At 38.2% G+C, this 13,111-nt stretch overlaps 1 protein-coding gene across 1 annotated transcript; it reads right to left on the reverse strand.

Annotated features, from left to right (window-relative positions):
* Positions 1 to 778: 778 nt before the first annotated feature.
* On the reverse strand, positions 779 to 12,739 carry marco (macrophage receptor with collagenous structure). The gene is made up of 17 exons (XM_048192880.1): positions 12,579 to 12,739; positions 12,253 to 12,354; positions 11,258 to 11,367; positions 11,090 to 11,177; positions 7,867 to 7,929; positions 6,227 to 6,280; positions 5,895 to 5,993; positions 5,757 to 5,801; positions 5,516 to 5,596; positions 4,975 to 5,037; positions 2,909 to 2,995; positions 2,781 to 2,825; positions 2,643 to 2,696; positions 2,533 to 2,550; positions 2,356 to 2,412; positions 1,417 to 1,578; positions 779 to 1,312 (listed from the first exon to the last, which is right to left on the reverse strand). Exons 1-17 carry the CDS (start codon positions 12,694 to 12,696, stop codon positions 1,182 to 1,184), a joined length of 1,377 nt encoding a protein of 458 aa, XP_048048837.1. The 5' UTR covers positions 12,697 to 12,739; the 3' UTR covers positions 779 to 1,181.
* Positions 12,740 to 13,111: the final 372 nt, after the last annotated feature.

Consider the following 13,111-nt stretch of genomic DNA (forward strand, 5'->3'; position numbering starts at 1 on the left):
TCATTTAGGAATAAGATCACATGGGTGTTTGAATCGAGATCACAATGTTTTAATGATTAATCGTGCAGCTGTAATACATATTGAGTAGAATCGCTACCTCGGTCAAAATCGAGGGTCGAAATAAAAAAGTTGAACGGTGGGGATTCCCCGAGGAGAAGTTCTTAGGGAAGTCCATGAGTGTATGTCTAAAAGTTTAAAAGTTAAACTAGGTGGCTACAGCACATTAAAAATATGCATAACCGGAAACTAGCAAACCGTACTATTTGAAAATGGAAGTGCATTGAAGTCTATGGTGTGTTGCCCTGAATGCTCCCATTGTAAGTGCAATGTAGTAATTATTGTCTCTATAAGTAATACATGCTGGCATTGATCAGTTCTCAGACTTGGCTTCAGTTTAAAAGCGCACCGACCATCTTGCTCCCAGTGGACCGAAGCTCTTTATAAATGCTACGCTATCCCTTCCTCTCTCATTATTATTACTGTCATCGACTGCATCATTTATTTATTAGAGCGGCCTCTTACCCCTTCAGAGGACCTCACTCCCAAGCCCACCCTTCCTTTACCCAGGGTCCTACAGCTAATGAGGGGCCAGACAGACACAGAGAGAGAAAGAGATGAGGTCCCTGGAGAGGAGAACAGGAGCAGAGAAGCCCTCTGAATGATAATTGTAGATCAGTGTCTCTTAGATCCAAAATGCAAGACAGCACTAGTTAGATTGTGAGAGAGATGTGTGAAAGGCATAGGGCGTTTGAGCGTACAGAAACATAAACAAGACACATTTTAGAGTCAAAAGCTACTTTAAGCCCTTTATTTTGCTGTGTGTATAAGTGTTATGAGTTTGGACAGGTTTAGGATATCAGAGTATGTATACATGGATGAGTTTGTTTATACATTCATATTGTACATAGGCCAAAAATATCTGCGCACACACAAGTCCCATTTAAAAAATACATGAATGTCACAGCCTTGATGACACCATGCACACTTTTTAAGCATAACATTTGACAAAAAGAAGTTTAGTTTCACATGACACAACTTTAAAACATTAGTTGAATATCTGATGAACTACATCTGTATGAGGAGAACTGACTGTACATCCATTAAAAATCACCAAAACACAGACTGATTAAAAGTCATGGAGCAAAACTGAGTTCTTGGTGTGAGAAGATTTCATCCTTTATTCAAGCACAGCTAACTCCCACATCTTCACCGTGGTTACAGTTATGAGTTCCCATTCCTCCATGTGGACAGTCAAAAATGCTCCTCTCGGTTCCGGTACATCTCACCTCGTCCAGCCAGATATTTCCAGTTCCTGCAGCAGATACACAGCAGACGGTTCTGAGAGGGTTTGGAAACCATAACCTGTATGCCATGAACCATTAACTAAAACCCCGTAACCACAGACAGATACATCACCTTCACCGGCCGTGTACACCTGGGTGGCCCTCTGGTAGCCCAACATCCTGCACACCACCAAACCATCCACAGTGTCAAAGCTGTCATCGCACACCGTTCCCCAAGCATTATTATGCAACACCTCAACTCTTCCACGGCTGGCGCTTCCCACTAAACGGACCACTGCTTATGACAAATACACACATGTGAGACACGCTGTTGGACTGCCTTCATCGGTTGGAGTGCTGCATTATAGTATACATGTACATTGTGCTTAGATAATTTTGTTTGCTACACGTTTAGGCATTATGTCATGCAAAAGTGACAGTTATTTAATAGAGCTATGTTTTCATCCACCTATTTTCATGTGATTTTTGGGTTATTGCATAAAAAAAAACACGGGTTGGAAACGCCAAGATGGATATGCATAAAAAATTAGGCAGTGGATAATTGTTTTATTCAATAAGAAGACATGTGCACAAACTACGATGAAAACACATTTACAGAATAAATCCCTTGACGCGCAACAAAAAGCTCACGTGAATTTGCCTCAGCAGAGAATGTGGACCAATCACATCAAAGAATCTCAAATGTTGTTTTGGTGGCTCTGAAATGCATGAGCCAAAGTCTGTCCTCAGAATGATTTAGTTTAATTCCCTACAGAAGCATCTCACATGATTGCGTTCCCAAACACCAGCATCCGAACAGCGTTTATTGCATTTCGTCTGAGACCACAGATTCTTCCCCGATAGCAGCAACTTGTATTTTTATTACAGATATTTTACACCAATTTCTTAGGAAGTGATGATTTTGTTCTCTTGAACACATGGGATGGAAACACTGCTTTATTCGCAAATGTTTTATGCAATATTCCAGTTTTGCGCATAAGTTCAATTCACAACTTTGGATGGAAACATAGCTAGTGACACACAGAGATGAATCAGTATTTATGGAAATTACCTGACACAGTACCGCTCGCACCCTTGGGTCCCACATCACCCTTCTGACCCTTCAGACCTGTTTAAGACCATTAAACATGTGCATATAATCAATTCACTTGCAAAACAGATGAGTAATCACAGAAATGCTGTGCACTCACAGATATCGTGGATACGCCCAAAATATGCCCAAACATACCTTGATCTCCCTTTTGCCCTAGGAGACAGAGAAAATAAGATAGAAAGTCAAGAAACAGACACAGATGGATGTTGCCTTCTTGTAGATAATAAACTTTTTACTAAACTCACCTGAATCTCCTTTACTTCCCTTCAATCCATTCAGACCCTGAGGTCCTCGGGCACCTACGTATAACATCGAACTTAGATGACGGCTACATGATATAAACCCAATGTTTATCATCCGTTCACTTGTGTGTGTTTAGTTACCTGTCAAGCCTTGATCTCCCTTTTGCCCCTGCAGTCCTGTGCGCCCTGAAAACAAATATTTACTCAAAATGATTGACAACAGCATATATCACTTTTATGTGCATGTGTTCTGAGCACTCCTACAATACCTGGAATGCCAACGCCAGTGTCTCCCTTTGGTCCAGGTGAGCCTTTTTCTCCAGGTGGTCCTTGCAAGCCACCTGGACCAGGAGGCCCTAAAAGACCAACCAACCACAGATTAGAGCACAAATGAATCAGGAATTATGAAACTTCATGGGTGCACCCTTCTGTCTGAAAACAAAGTCATGCCTAAAGCACTTGTGAGTTATAATTATAATCTCTGTATTTGCTGAAGTTGCCAAGTTAGTAGTATCAAATCTCTGAAATATCTTTGAAAGTCTAGACATATGTTCTAATTACTTGACTGAAACTGCTATGCAATGAGCTTTATCCAGTATTGTGGTATCAGCTATTTCAGATAAACCAAAGTATACCAGATTTTATACCAATTGTCATAAGCCTGGCTATTGGTGTGTTCAAGAGAGGGAAGTTTGTGTTTATGACGTCAGGTGGTACAAGTCACTTTTGTCAGTGCAAGATGGCAGTGTACCTTCTCTTAATGAACTCCACAAAAATACGGTAAGGTTTTTAAACTGCAATTGTATTTTTTTAATTTTTTAAAAAAAAATTTTTTGCAAGCAAAAAATTAAATATTATTGTTGGAAATAAATAAGCCTGACAATGTCACTGCTAAATAGTGTTGGGAAGTTTACTTTGGAAATGTAATAGGTTACAGATTACAAGTTACCCTATTTAAAATATAATAAGTAGTGTAACTTTTTCAGTTAGTTTATTACTGTAATATAACTAATTACATTTGATTACTTTCCGATTACTTTTCTAAATCTCTAACGAATGTTTTCATCTGTTAATCATTTTTCAAACATTTAAACCAGGCAGGGTTAACTTTACAGTAGTACTCAACACTGATAACTGACTTTCAAAATCCTTCATCACTTCAATTAAGATTATAATCATTTAATTTTAAAGCACAACCACCACAAAATCAGACTTTAGCATCTCTTTTTAGTTTGAGATCGTTCTGAGGTTAAATACAGATTTCTGGATTAAATGATTTTTAAATTTCCAGCACTGGAGTGCTTTTTTTATCACTCGCCATGGTGGCAACTCTCAGACAGGTTGTAGCCTCACTGCAAAAAAATGCTTTTCTTACTTAGATTTTTTTGTCTTGTTTCTTGTCTAAATATCTAATTTTCGAGACAAGTAAAAATTATTGTCTTGTTTTCAGAAATGTCAAAATTAAGTTTTTCCTTAAAACAAGCAAAATAATCTTGTTTTCAGTTTGAAACAGTTATATTTTTCTTACGCCATTGGCAGATTATTTTGCTTCTACAATGCTTCTTGATTTAAGAATTTTTTGATATTTGCACTGTAAACCCTAATGCTCAAATACTTAATTGGTTTGAGTAGGATACACGTAAATGTAACAATTTAATTCAGTTAAATTAACTGCCATGAGTATTTAGAACTTTCTTTTGAGTTCACAGCACTGACATATTTCAAGTAAACTGAACTGTTTCGGGTTTATTAGGCTGCTGTCACTTTAAGACCGGGCTGCACATGACGCGGATCTGACACAGTTCTTAAGTTCTTATTTGTGCGTCTTATCACTCTTGAATGGTTTAATAGCCATGAATGAATGATAGTGTGATCATATACTGTAACATATCCTAGCTTTTTACAGAAAATTTTCAGATGTAACCCCCTTTGTTATCGTTAATATTTTCATAAGTAACTTTAATTAAATTACACATTTTTTCTCAGTAACTGTAACAAATGACAGTTATATTTATTTTTTAATTAAATTACGTAACGTTACATGTAACTACTTACTCCCCAACACTGCTGCTAAATACCTTTAAGTATTGTGGTATTCCGCCATGTTTCTCACTGACACACCGCTAACTCATAAACTCATATTTACAACTTTGTGGTGGCATTCATCTAAATACAATCTTTCCGACACAACTTGAACACACCATAAGTTCAGAATCTTAACGGAGAGATTGACACATTGGTAAATGAGGTTGGCCCCTTCTAAATGGCATGAAGTCAATCTGGGTAATGATCTGGGCTATGGTGTTGTGTTCTTTCTTTACACAAGTTATCTTACCTCTTACACCCGGAGGTCCCTGCTCTCCTCGCTCACCACTTGTACCTGGGTCTCCTTTAGGCCCTGAGGAAGAGAGGTTTTAAGAACAAGTACAAGGCATCAAACAGTGTTGAATGTAGAACAGTCAAGTGTGGCGCTGACTGAGATTTACTATTAGTGGTGTTTAATAAGGCAAGCATCACTATTACTGCTGTTCAGACTAAACAGATTAAACTGGTTTTGTGGTGTGGTTTTACTTTTATAAGTGATTGAATGTACATTTATTTTTCTGGTCGACAATAAGAGAGGAAAAACATATCTTGTAATCAGAATGTCATAAAAATTTGGGTTGGCTCTTTTGACATGGGCCAGTAAATAACTCCCTTGCAACCACCCAGAATATCTTACCAACAACCTAATGCCCTAGAAACCACCCAAACCACCCTAGCAACTGCACTGCAATGTATTTTTTAATGTAATGTTATTTTTAGTAATAGTAGTAATTAGCAGCTCTAGATAAGCTACCAAATAATTCGGTTCAGATTTATTCTTCAACAAGTACCTGGATTTCCACGGGGCCCTGGTGCTCCTGGCAAACCAGTGTTTCCATTTGCACCTGGACGACCATCATTCCCAGGTAAACCTTGTGTGCACAGATAAAATACCAGAAAAGGTTTCATTAGAGCAGTAGTAAAATTCTTACAACATGGAAAAATGTTCATTTCCACAAAACTCATATTTTCTGTTTTATTACTTCCAAGTATTGATTATTAAGGTGGCTTTTAATCACAATAAACAGGCACCTTGTATTCCTCTTGCTCCTGGATCCCCCTTCAAGCCTGGAATACCTGGAGACAAAAATAAATACAGTCAGGGAGAGATGTGGATCTGCTATACTGTTCTAAAATGGGAGAGGTGTGTGAAAGTGAGGAAGCAATTACCAGGTGCACCCGGAATGCCCATCAGACCCCTTTGCCCTGCAACACCTGGGTCTCCTCTCTGTCCTTTTTCACCTGGAGTTCCAGGCTCACCTACCTTACCTGAAAGAAATACAGATATTTTCAATTAATGCTCATTGTTTTGCAGCAGTTTCATTGTATGAACCAAAGCAGTGAATGCTTTAGCATTACTAATATGCAATCATTTTCCAAGCCAATGCAGCTCATTAAAACCAATGAAAAATGATCATAATACCCATACATGCTTTTCAAAAGCCATTACACCTATACACATTTGCATACAAATTCATAAAGATATACAAAAATACACTAACCTGGTGAGCCAGTGTTTCCTTTCTGTCCTAGCATTCCTGGGATTCCAGGAGAACCTGATACAGAACATAGCTGGATTATAAATACTGACTGCTCAAAGCGTGACATCAAAATGGCAAAAAATACTATTCAAACACATCTTTTGGAAAAAAGGATTGAAGACACCAAATTTCAAAATACAACTTTAGTTCAGTTGAGTGTTTATGTCTGTTTTGACCAGCAGGGAGTGCTAAAACCACACAGATTGTGAAGGAACATGTGGAAAGTGATTGGCTCTGTTCTGGTCACTATGCTCTGTAGCTGGGATCCAAAGAAGAGACCAATCAAAACCAGTCAAAATTAGCAGGATCTCAGTTTTTGGGTGCCTCACAGATCAGGGGTTCCCAACCACATTCCTGGAGGCCCCACAACACTGCACATTTTGCATGTCTCCCTAATCAAACACACCTGATTCAAGTCATCAGCTTATTAGTAAAGACTCTAAGACCTGAAATGAGTGTGTCAGACAAAGGAGACATGCAAAATGTGCAGTGTTGGGGGGCCTCCAGGAATGTGGTTGGGAACCACTGTCACAGATGTTTGGTATCCTTCTGTATTCAAGCTAGTTATTGTTGTGCTGGTAAAACCTCACTCCTCTGTCTTCTCATGCCGGTTGACGATGGTGCGAGTAGGACCAGTTTCACTAGTGCCGTGACCCGGAGGGTAGTGACGTTTAGGGGGCTAAATGCCAGCTTGTAAGAGCTGTGCAGGTGAAACCTCAAGAGATGCACAGTGTTTTTAAGTGTCCTAACTGATGGTGGTTTGAATCCTGTTCGGAGCGGTGTGAGTAGGACCTGTAACATTTGTGCCATGACCCGGAGGGGAGTGACGTTCAGGGGGATGAGTGTAACGGAGGCCATCTGTTAAGAGCTGTGCAGGTAAAACCTCACTCCTCTGTCTTCCCATGCCGGTTGACGATGGTTTGAATCCCGTTTGGAGCAGCGCGAGTAGGATCAGTTTCATTGGTGCCGTGACCCGGAGGGTAGTGACGTTAAGGGGGCTGAGTGTAACGGATGCCAACTTGTAAGAGCTGTGCAGGTGAAACCTCAAGAGATGCACAGTGTTTTTAAGTGTCCTAATTGATGATGGTTTGAATCCTGTTCGGAGCGGTGTGAGTTGGACCCGTTACATTGGTGCCGTGACGTAAAGGGGGGTGAGTGTAATGGAGCTAGCTAGTAATAATTGTGCAGGTGAAACCTCAAGGGGCAGTGGCTTTAAGCACCCTAGTTGACGATGGTTCAAATCCCATTCGGAGTGGTGCGAGTAGGAACGGTTTTATTAGAATAGTCGGCTAACATCCGTCAGAATATCTTAACTATATTAAAAAGACAGATTTTTAATAAATTGTTCAAATAACTTTTAATAAGTTGTTTTACTAAATTTTAAACTTTTTTGAATTGTTCAATCTGATGCCTCATGCTGAGAAGTGTAGTCAAGCATTGGACAAATAAGTCTTGAATATCACACTTATTAGCAATTGCCTAAATACTGCAATGTACTAATATTTCTATTGTTAAATTAGAGAGAGAGGGTGACTGAGTGACAATATTTTCAAGACATGGACTGTCATAAAGAGCAGAAGTGACTGAAAGTACACTGTTACCTTGTAATCCAGGGATTCCAGGTCTTCCAGGTGGACCAGATGGACCAGGCGGACAAACCATGGCTATAAAATATAAAGAAAAATAGTGACCTCAATTCTGTGGGACACACCTATGGTGACTCCTGACTAACTGCTTTAAAGGGGTCATGAAATGGAAAATTGAAATGTTCTTGATATTTCCACATATAAGAGATTACTCTACAATAATAATAATAATAATAATAATAATAATAATAACACACTGCTAGATTCAAACCTCAAAGCTAACTCTGCAGATTAAAATGAGTTTTTGTTTTCCACCCTTCTGAAACGCCAAGATTTGAAATCGCCCCATTCGTGACGTCACTATTTTCCTTCACACACCCATTAACATGCAAATAAAGCAGGTGAGCTCTTAATAAGATGTCAATGAGATGTCAAGAAATATAAGACCGTGGTTCTGTCCCTAGACAAACTACAGCTCCAAAAACTGTGCATGACCTTCCAAAAGATCAGACTATTAGAAATGCTTGACTGAAGTTTCTGAGTAATTGAACAAGAATATTTTTTCATTTGTTCAACATGCTGCTGGTTTTTCTAAATGTCAATTAATTATAGCACTGATTATAGCAGAAAGGTGTAAAAAATTATTTTAGTACTATATACAGTGATTTTTACAAGCATGAGCATGAACTTGGTTAACCTCCAGAAACATAATATAAAGATGTAGGTCACACTTTATATTTGGTGTCTTTAACTACAGTGTACTTACATAAAGGAAGCAAACAAAAACAAACAAACAAACAAACAAAAAACAACAACACTTGTGCTGCTATTGAGGTGGATATGGGTACGGTTAGGACAAGTTTGGGTAGTATGGGTAGGTATAAGGGTGGCTTAAAGGGATAGTTCACCCAAAAATGAAATTACCCCATGATTTACTCACCCTCAAGCCATCCCAGGGATACATGACTATCTTCTTTCAGACGAACATGATCAGAGTTATATTAATTAATGTCCTGGCTCTCCCAAGCTTTATAATGGCAGTCAATAGAGGATGAGATTGTAAAGCCCAAAAAAGTGCATCCATCCATCATAAAAGATAACTACTCGGCTCCAGGGGGTTAATAAAGGCCTTCTGAAGCGAAGTGATGTGTTTGTGTAAGACAAATATCTAATTTAAAACTTTAAAACTTAAATAACTGGCTTCCGGCAGATGGTCTTGCGCGATTTAAAGGAGTAGCGTAATCTTACACATCTCTCGCGGTTCAAACAAATAGGGCTGTGCAACAAACTCAAGCTCCTCTTCCATTATATCGAAATCTTCTGACATTTCTCTTTAAAAATTCTTGTTTTAGACTTCTAATTCGTGACCGGTGTTTTGTTTTGCTGTATCCTCTGTGCTTTCGCATTCGTCATTGCGTCAGGCCAGAGTTCACTCTAAATCGATGAGTATGGCCGTCTAAGCTATTTATTTTAGTTTTTAAAGTTTTAAATAAGGATATTTTTCTAACATAAACGCATCGCTTCACTTCAGAAGGCCTTTATTAACCCCCTGGAGCCGTGTGGTTATCTTTTATGATGGATGGATGCACTTTTTTGGGCTTCAAACTCTCATCCTCTATTCACTGCCATTATAAAGCTTGGAAGAGCCAGGATATTATTTTATATAACTCCGACTGTGTTCGTCTGAAAGAAGATAGTCATATACACCTAGGATGGCTTGAGGGTGAGTAGATTGTGGGGTAATTTTTATTTTTGGGTGAACTAACCCTTTAATGTGTAAGGGAAGGGTCAACAGTCTCATTATAGATGTAATTACAGATATTAATTACAGCGTTAATTTTTTAACCCTTTCACGAGTTTGTTTCCTCATAAAATCTTTAAGCTAATAAGGTTAAGCTTATTTGGCTTGCTGTCCGCTGTGGAGGGGCTCGAGGAAGCAGCTTCAACTCAAGCTTGGATATACCCCCCAGGGACTACTAGTGCATGGAAGAGGAGTACGATATATGAGATGCCTAATTTATGTGGTGGAGTTGGGGAGGTGGAGGGATATCGAAACAACTGATGCCAGAGCAGGGTGAGTAGCTGCTTATATGCTCTGGATGTAATTGAAAGATTAGGGTTCCCTCCTCTTGACATTATGTTTGAGTTTCACTAATTGAAAGATTAGATGGGTTCACTCCTCCCGAAATTACGTTGTGAACTTCACTAAATGCATACCTCGGGTCTTAAGTGACCCGGGACGTCATTCACTACCCTCCTCGTTCATTTTTTAAAGTTAGACATCAACCTTCTTGGTATTCCTCAATCAATTCATTATAAAAAAATATAACAAGAAAAAAAATCATAAAATTATAAAAGAATGCATATGTTTGTATTCATTTTTTGTAAAAATTGTATAGGGTCGCTAACGACCCGAGGTGTGTATAAGTGTACATATATTTTTTCTGCACAACAATAATTAAATCTTAGATGACGGAATAAGTGCAATACACCTTTATTCCACAAGGTGGCAATGTCTGATACACAATGCTGAATTGACGACTCATTTAGACAGAAAACGAAATAATAAGAGAAACATGAAATGGCTCAGTCATTTACTGCAGAGCAAGTACTGAACGCAATCAAATATGACTGTAACTGTTACTGGATGGATCTGGTGAAGCTGTTAGCTATCGAAATATTGATTTTGAAGATGTTGAAAATTATATGGTTTTGAGAATATGTTTGAGATCGCGAATGGGCTCATATTCGTGACCTCAAACATAAAACTAGCCCATTATTTGCTGAATTTACTGGGAAATGAGCTCTGACGAGGACAGTGATGATGGCATAAAACATCTGCTCAAACGGAGCCCTTTCAAGCTCCAAAATACGATTTATTTTATTCTTCTGTAATTGTTACTCTAATATCAGAGGATTTTTTTATTATCGCGACAGGTAGAGATCCATCCGTGTTAGATATAGATCCGGGTCGATAAAGACCCGAATATGTAAGAATGATTGGCGAAACAGTCAGGCATTTAAGGGTTAAATGAAATACAGTGTAAAAACATGTATGTACATAATGCATTGTATCAAATTATTAATTTAAATGTTAGTACATACTGTAGTAGTTAAAGACACTAAATATAAAGATCTGAAAATGATTTCAACTCCTTTGAAACAATTGAAATCATGGCAGATTCTGAAAATAGTTCCTGGCCAACCAGTAGGATTTCTCTTGTGTGTGTATGTGTACCTCTTTGTGCACTAACGTTGAGCTGGTTTAGTTGAGTCCATAGTTTTTCTAGAGTCCCATTATTTCCACACAGATCGGACAGACACTCCTGTTAAACACACACAATATATATGTGAGAATGTGTTTATATGGCATAAATGAATGAAGGTGTGACGTGTGTGTGTGTACCTCATCTGTGCTGGAGCTGCCCAGCTTATGTCCTTCAGCAGACTTGAGTTCATCTGTTCTGGCTTCAGCTGGTGTACAGTGAGTGTGAACCCAAGTCTCCAGAGTGAAGACTGCATACAATACACATCATACAAAGCAGATTAAATCATGGAACGACAGAAACAAGGTGAAACAATGATGCCGTGATTATTCGTGTACAGAAGTCACAAGTAAGGCTGTCAATTGTCTAATAGATGTATAAAGCACAGCTCACACAGAACTTACTTTCAAACCGAGCAGCTTTCTATAAGTCTGTGCGGTGAATTCAAGTGACTAACTGGAAAATAAGTGAAATCTGCATGGGGAAATTTTGGTTTCACTTTATTTTAAGGTGTCTTTGTTACACTGTAATTATACTTTTAAGTACTGAGAAATATAAGTAACTACATGTACTTACTAAAGGGTTAGGATTAGGGTTATTTGCATGTAATTATGCATAATTTATAGTTATTTCTGGAGTAACTACATGTAACAGATGTAACAATGACACTGTATAATAAAGTGTTACCACATTTTTTTGCACCCGATCACACCTATTCCTCCTCAGTTTTGCCCATGATATTTCACCAAGCAATGGTAAATGTGGCTGCACTTTAAGACTAACACTATCTACCAATTGCATTGCATTATATAAAACTGTGACTGTAAAGAAATATAGCTTTTCTCTTCAATATGTTTCCTTTACTTTTGCTGGTGATCTTTAGTGCATGTATGAAGTCAGTTCTGCTCAAGTTCCTATCAGACTAACCACAGGTGTAGAGAATCACTTTAACTATCAGCATGATCCAAGTCTTTTTGTTCAGTTTATTTATAATTGTATTATTTTAAAACCTAAAACTTGCTTGAAAAGTGTATAATTCTTCTTCCAAATCAATGCTACTTGTTTTGATATTTTGTATCTAATGCAAGGAAATGTATGCACTTTAAAATGTGAATTTATTTCAGGTCCATCTCACCTTTATATGTCAGAAAAGAATTCAGAGCAATCAGCAGCAGGAGAAACACTACGAGAACAGGAATACAGTGACATTTCTTTGCTGGTTTCTTTGTCGTTAGCTCTGTAACAAACAATGCAGAACTCTGGATTAAACTACAGAAAACTGAATAAAGTCCATTATAAGTGATATGATGGACATGAAAGTAGTGCCATTTTAAATTACAGCATGGACAACAGTCAATATTAGGAAATATCAGACCACTGAATGTCACAAATGATCAGAATGAAAAATTCCAGAAACACAACATTTTTGAAGCATATTTGAATGTGATGTCCTAGACTCACCACTCTGCTGGAATTCGTAGCGCTCGGCCTCAAAGAGCTTCATGTTGTTGTCATATAGAGGGTTTGCGTGGCTGACTAGAGAGGCCTTCCCTTCAATCCTGTCCACTTCTGTCTCCATTAGTCACTCCACCACACACTGACCTGTACACAGCCTGGGTGACAGTTTAAAAAACCAAATCAAAGGGGGAAAAAAAAAAATGCTGGCTCATCGAAACATCAGTCATCTGACAAAAGCGATGCAGCGGAAATTGTTTCAATGAGTTGCATAAACTGCTTTTCACGATAGGTTTCATTTCTAAGGATAACTACACAGCTTATGGTTAACCAAAAGTACTTTTGGACAGACAAACAATTATATTTATTATATATAAACAGTAGAAGTCTATGTTCTGTCCTCATTATAGAAAGCTAATTAACCATACGTGTGTGTGTGTGTGTGTGGTCCTGGTATCCCCTACATTTCCCCACAAGATTACACTCTGTTTTTTATATGTCTGGGTAAATATAGGACAGAACACACATTGGGTTAATTT

Source organism: Megalobrama amblycephala, linkage group LG6 (genome assembly GCF_018812025.1).
Source record: "Megalobrama amblycephala isolate DHTTF-2021 linkage group LG6, ASM1881202v1, whole genome shotgun sequence".
NCBI lineage: Eukaryota > Metazoa > Chordata > Actinopteri > Cypriniformes > Xenocyprididae > Megalobrama > Megalobrama amblycephala.

Excerpts from the sequence above, each read along its gene's own strand:
- marco (XM_048192880.1), bottom strand. The coding sequence starts at position 12,696 with ATGGAGACAGAAGTGGACAGGATTGAAGGGAAGGCCTCTCTAGTCAGC. Across the intron at positions 12,355-12,578 it reads CTACGAATTCCAGCAGAGTG|AGCTAACGACAAAGAAACCA; the intron begins GTGAGTCTAGGA and ends TGTTTGTTACAG. Across the intron at positions 2,697-2,780 it reads GGGAGATCAAGGCTTGACAG|GTGCCCGAGGACCTCAGGGT; the intron begins GTAACTAAACAC and ends TGTTATACGTAG.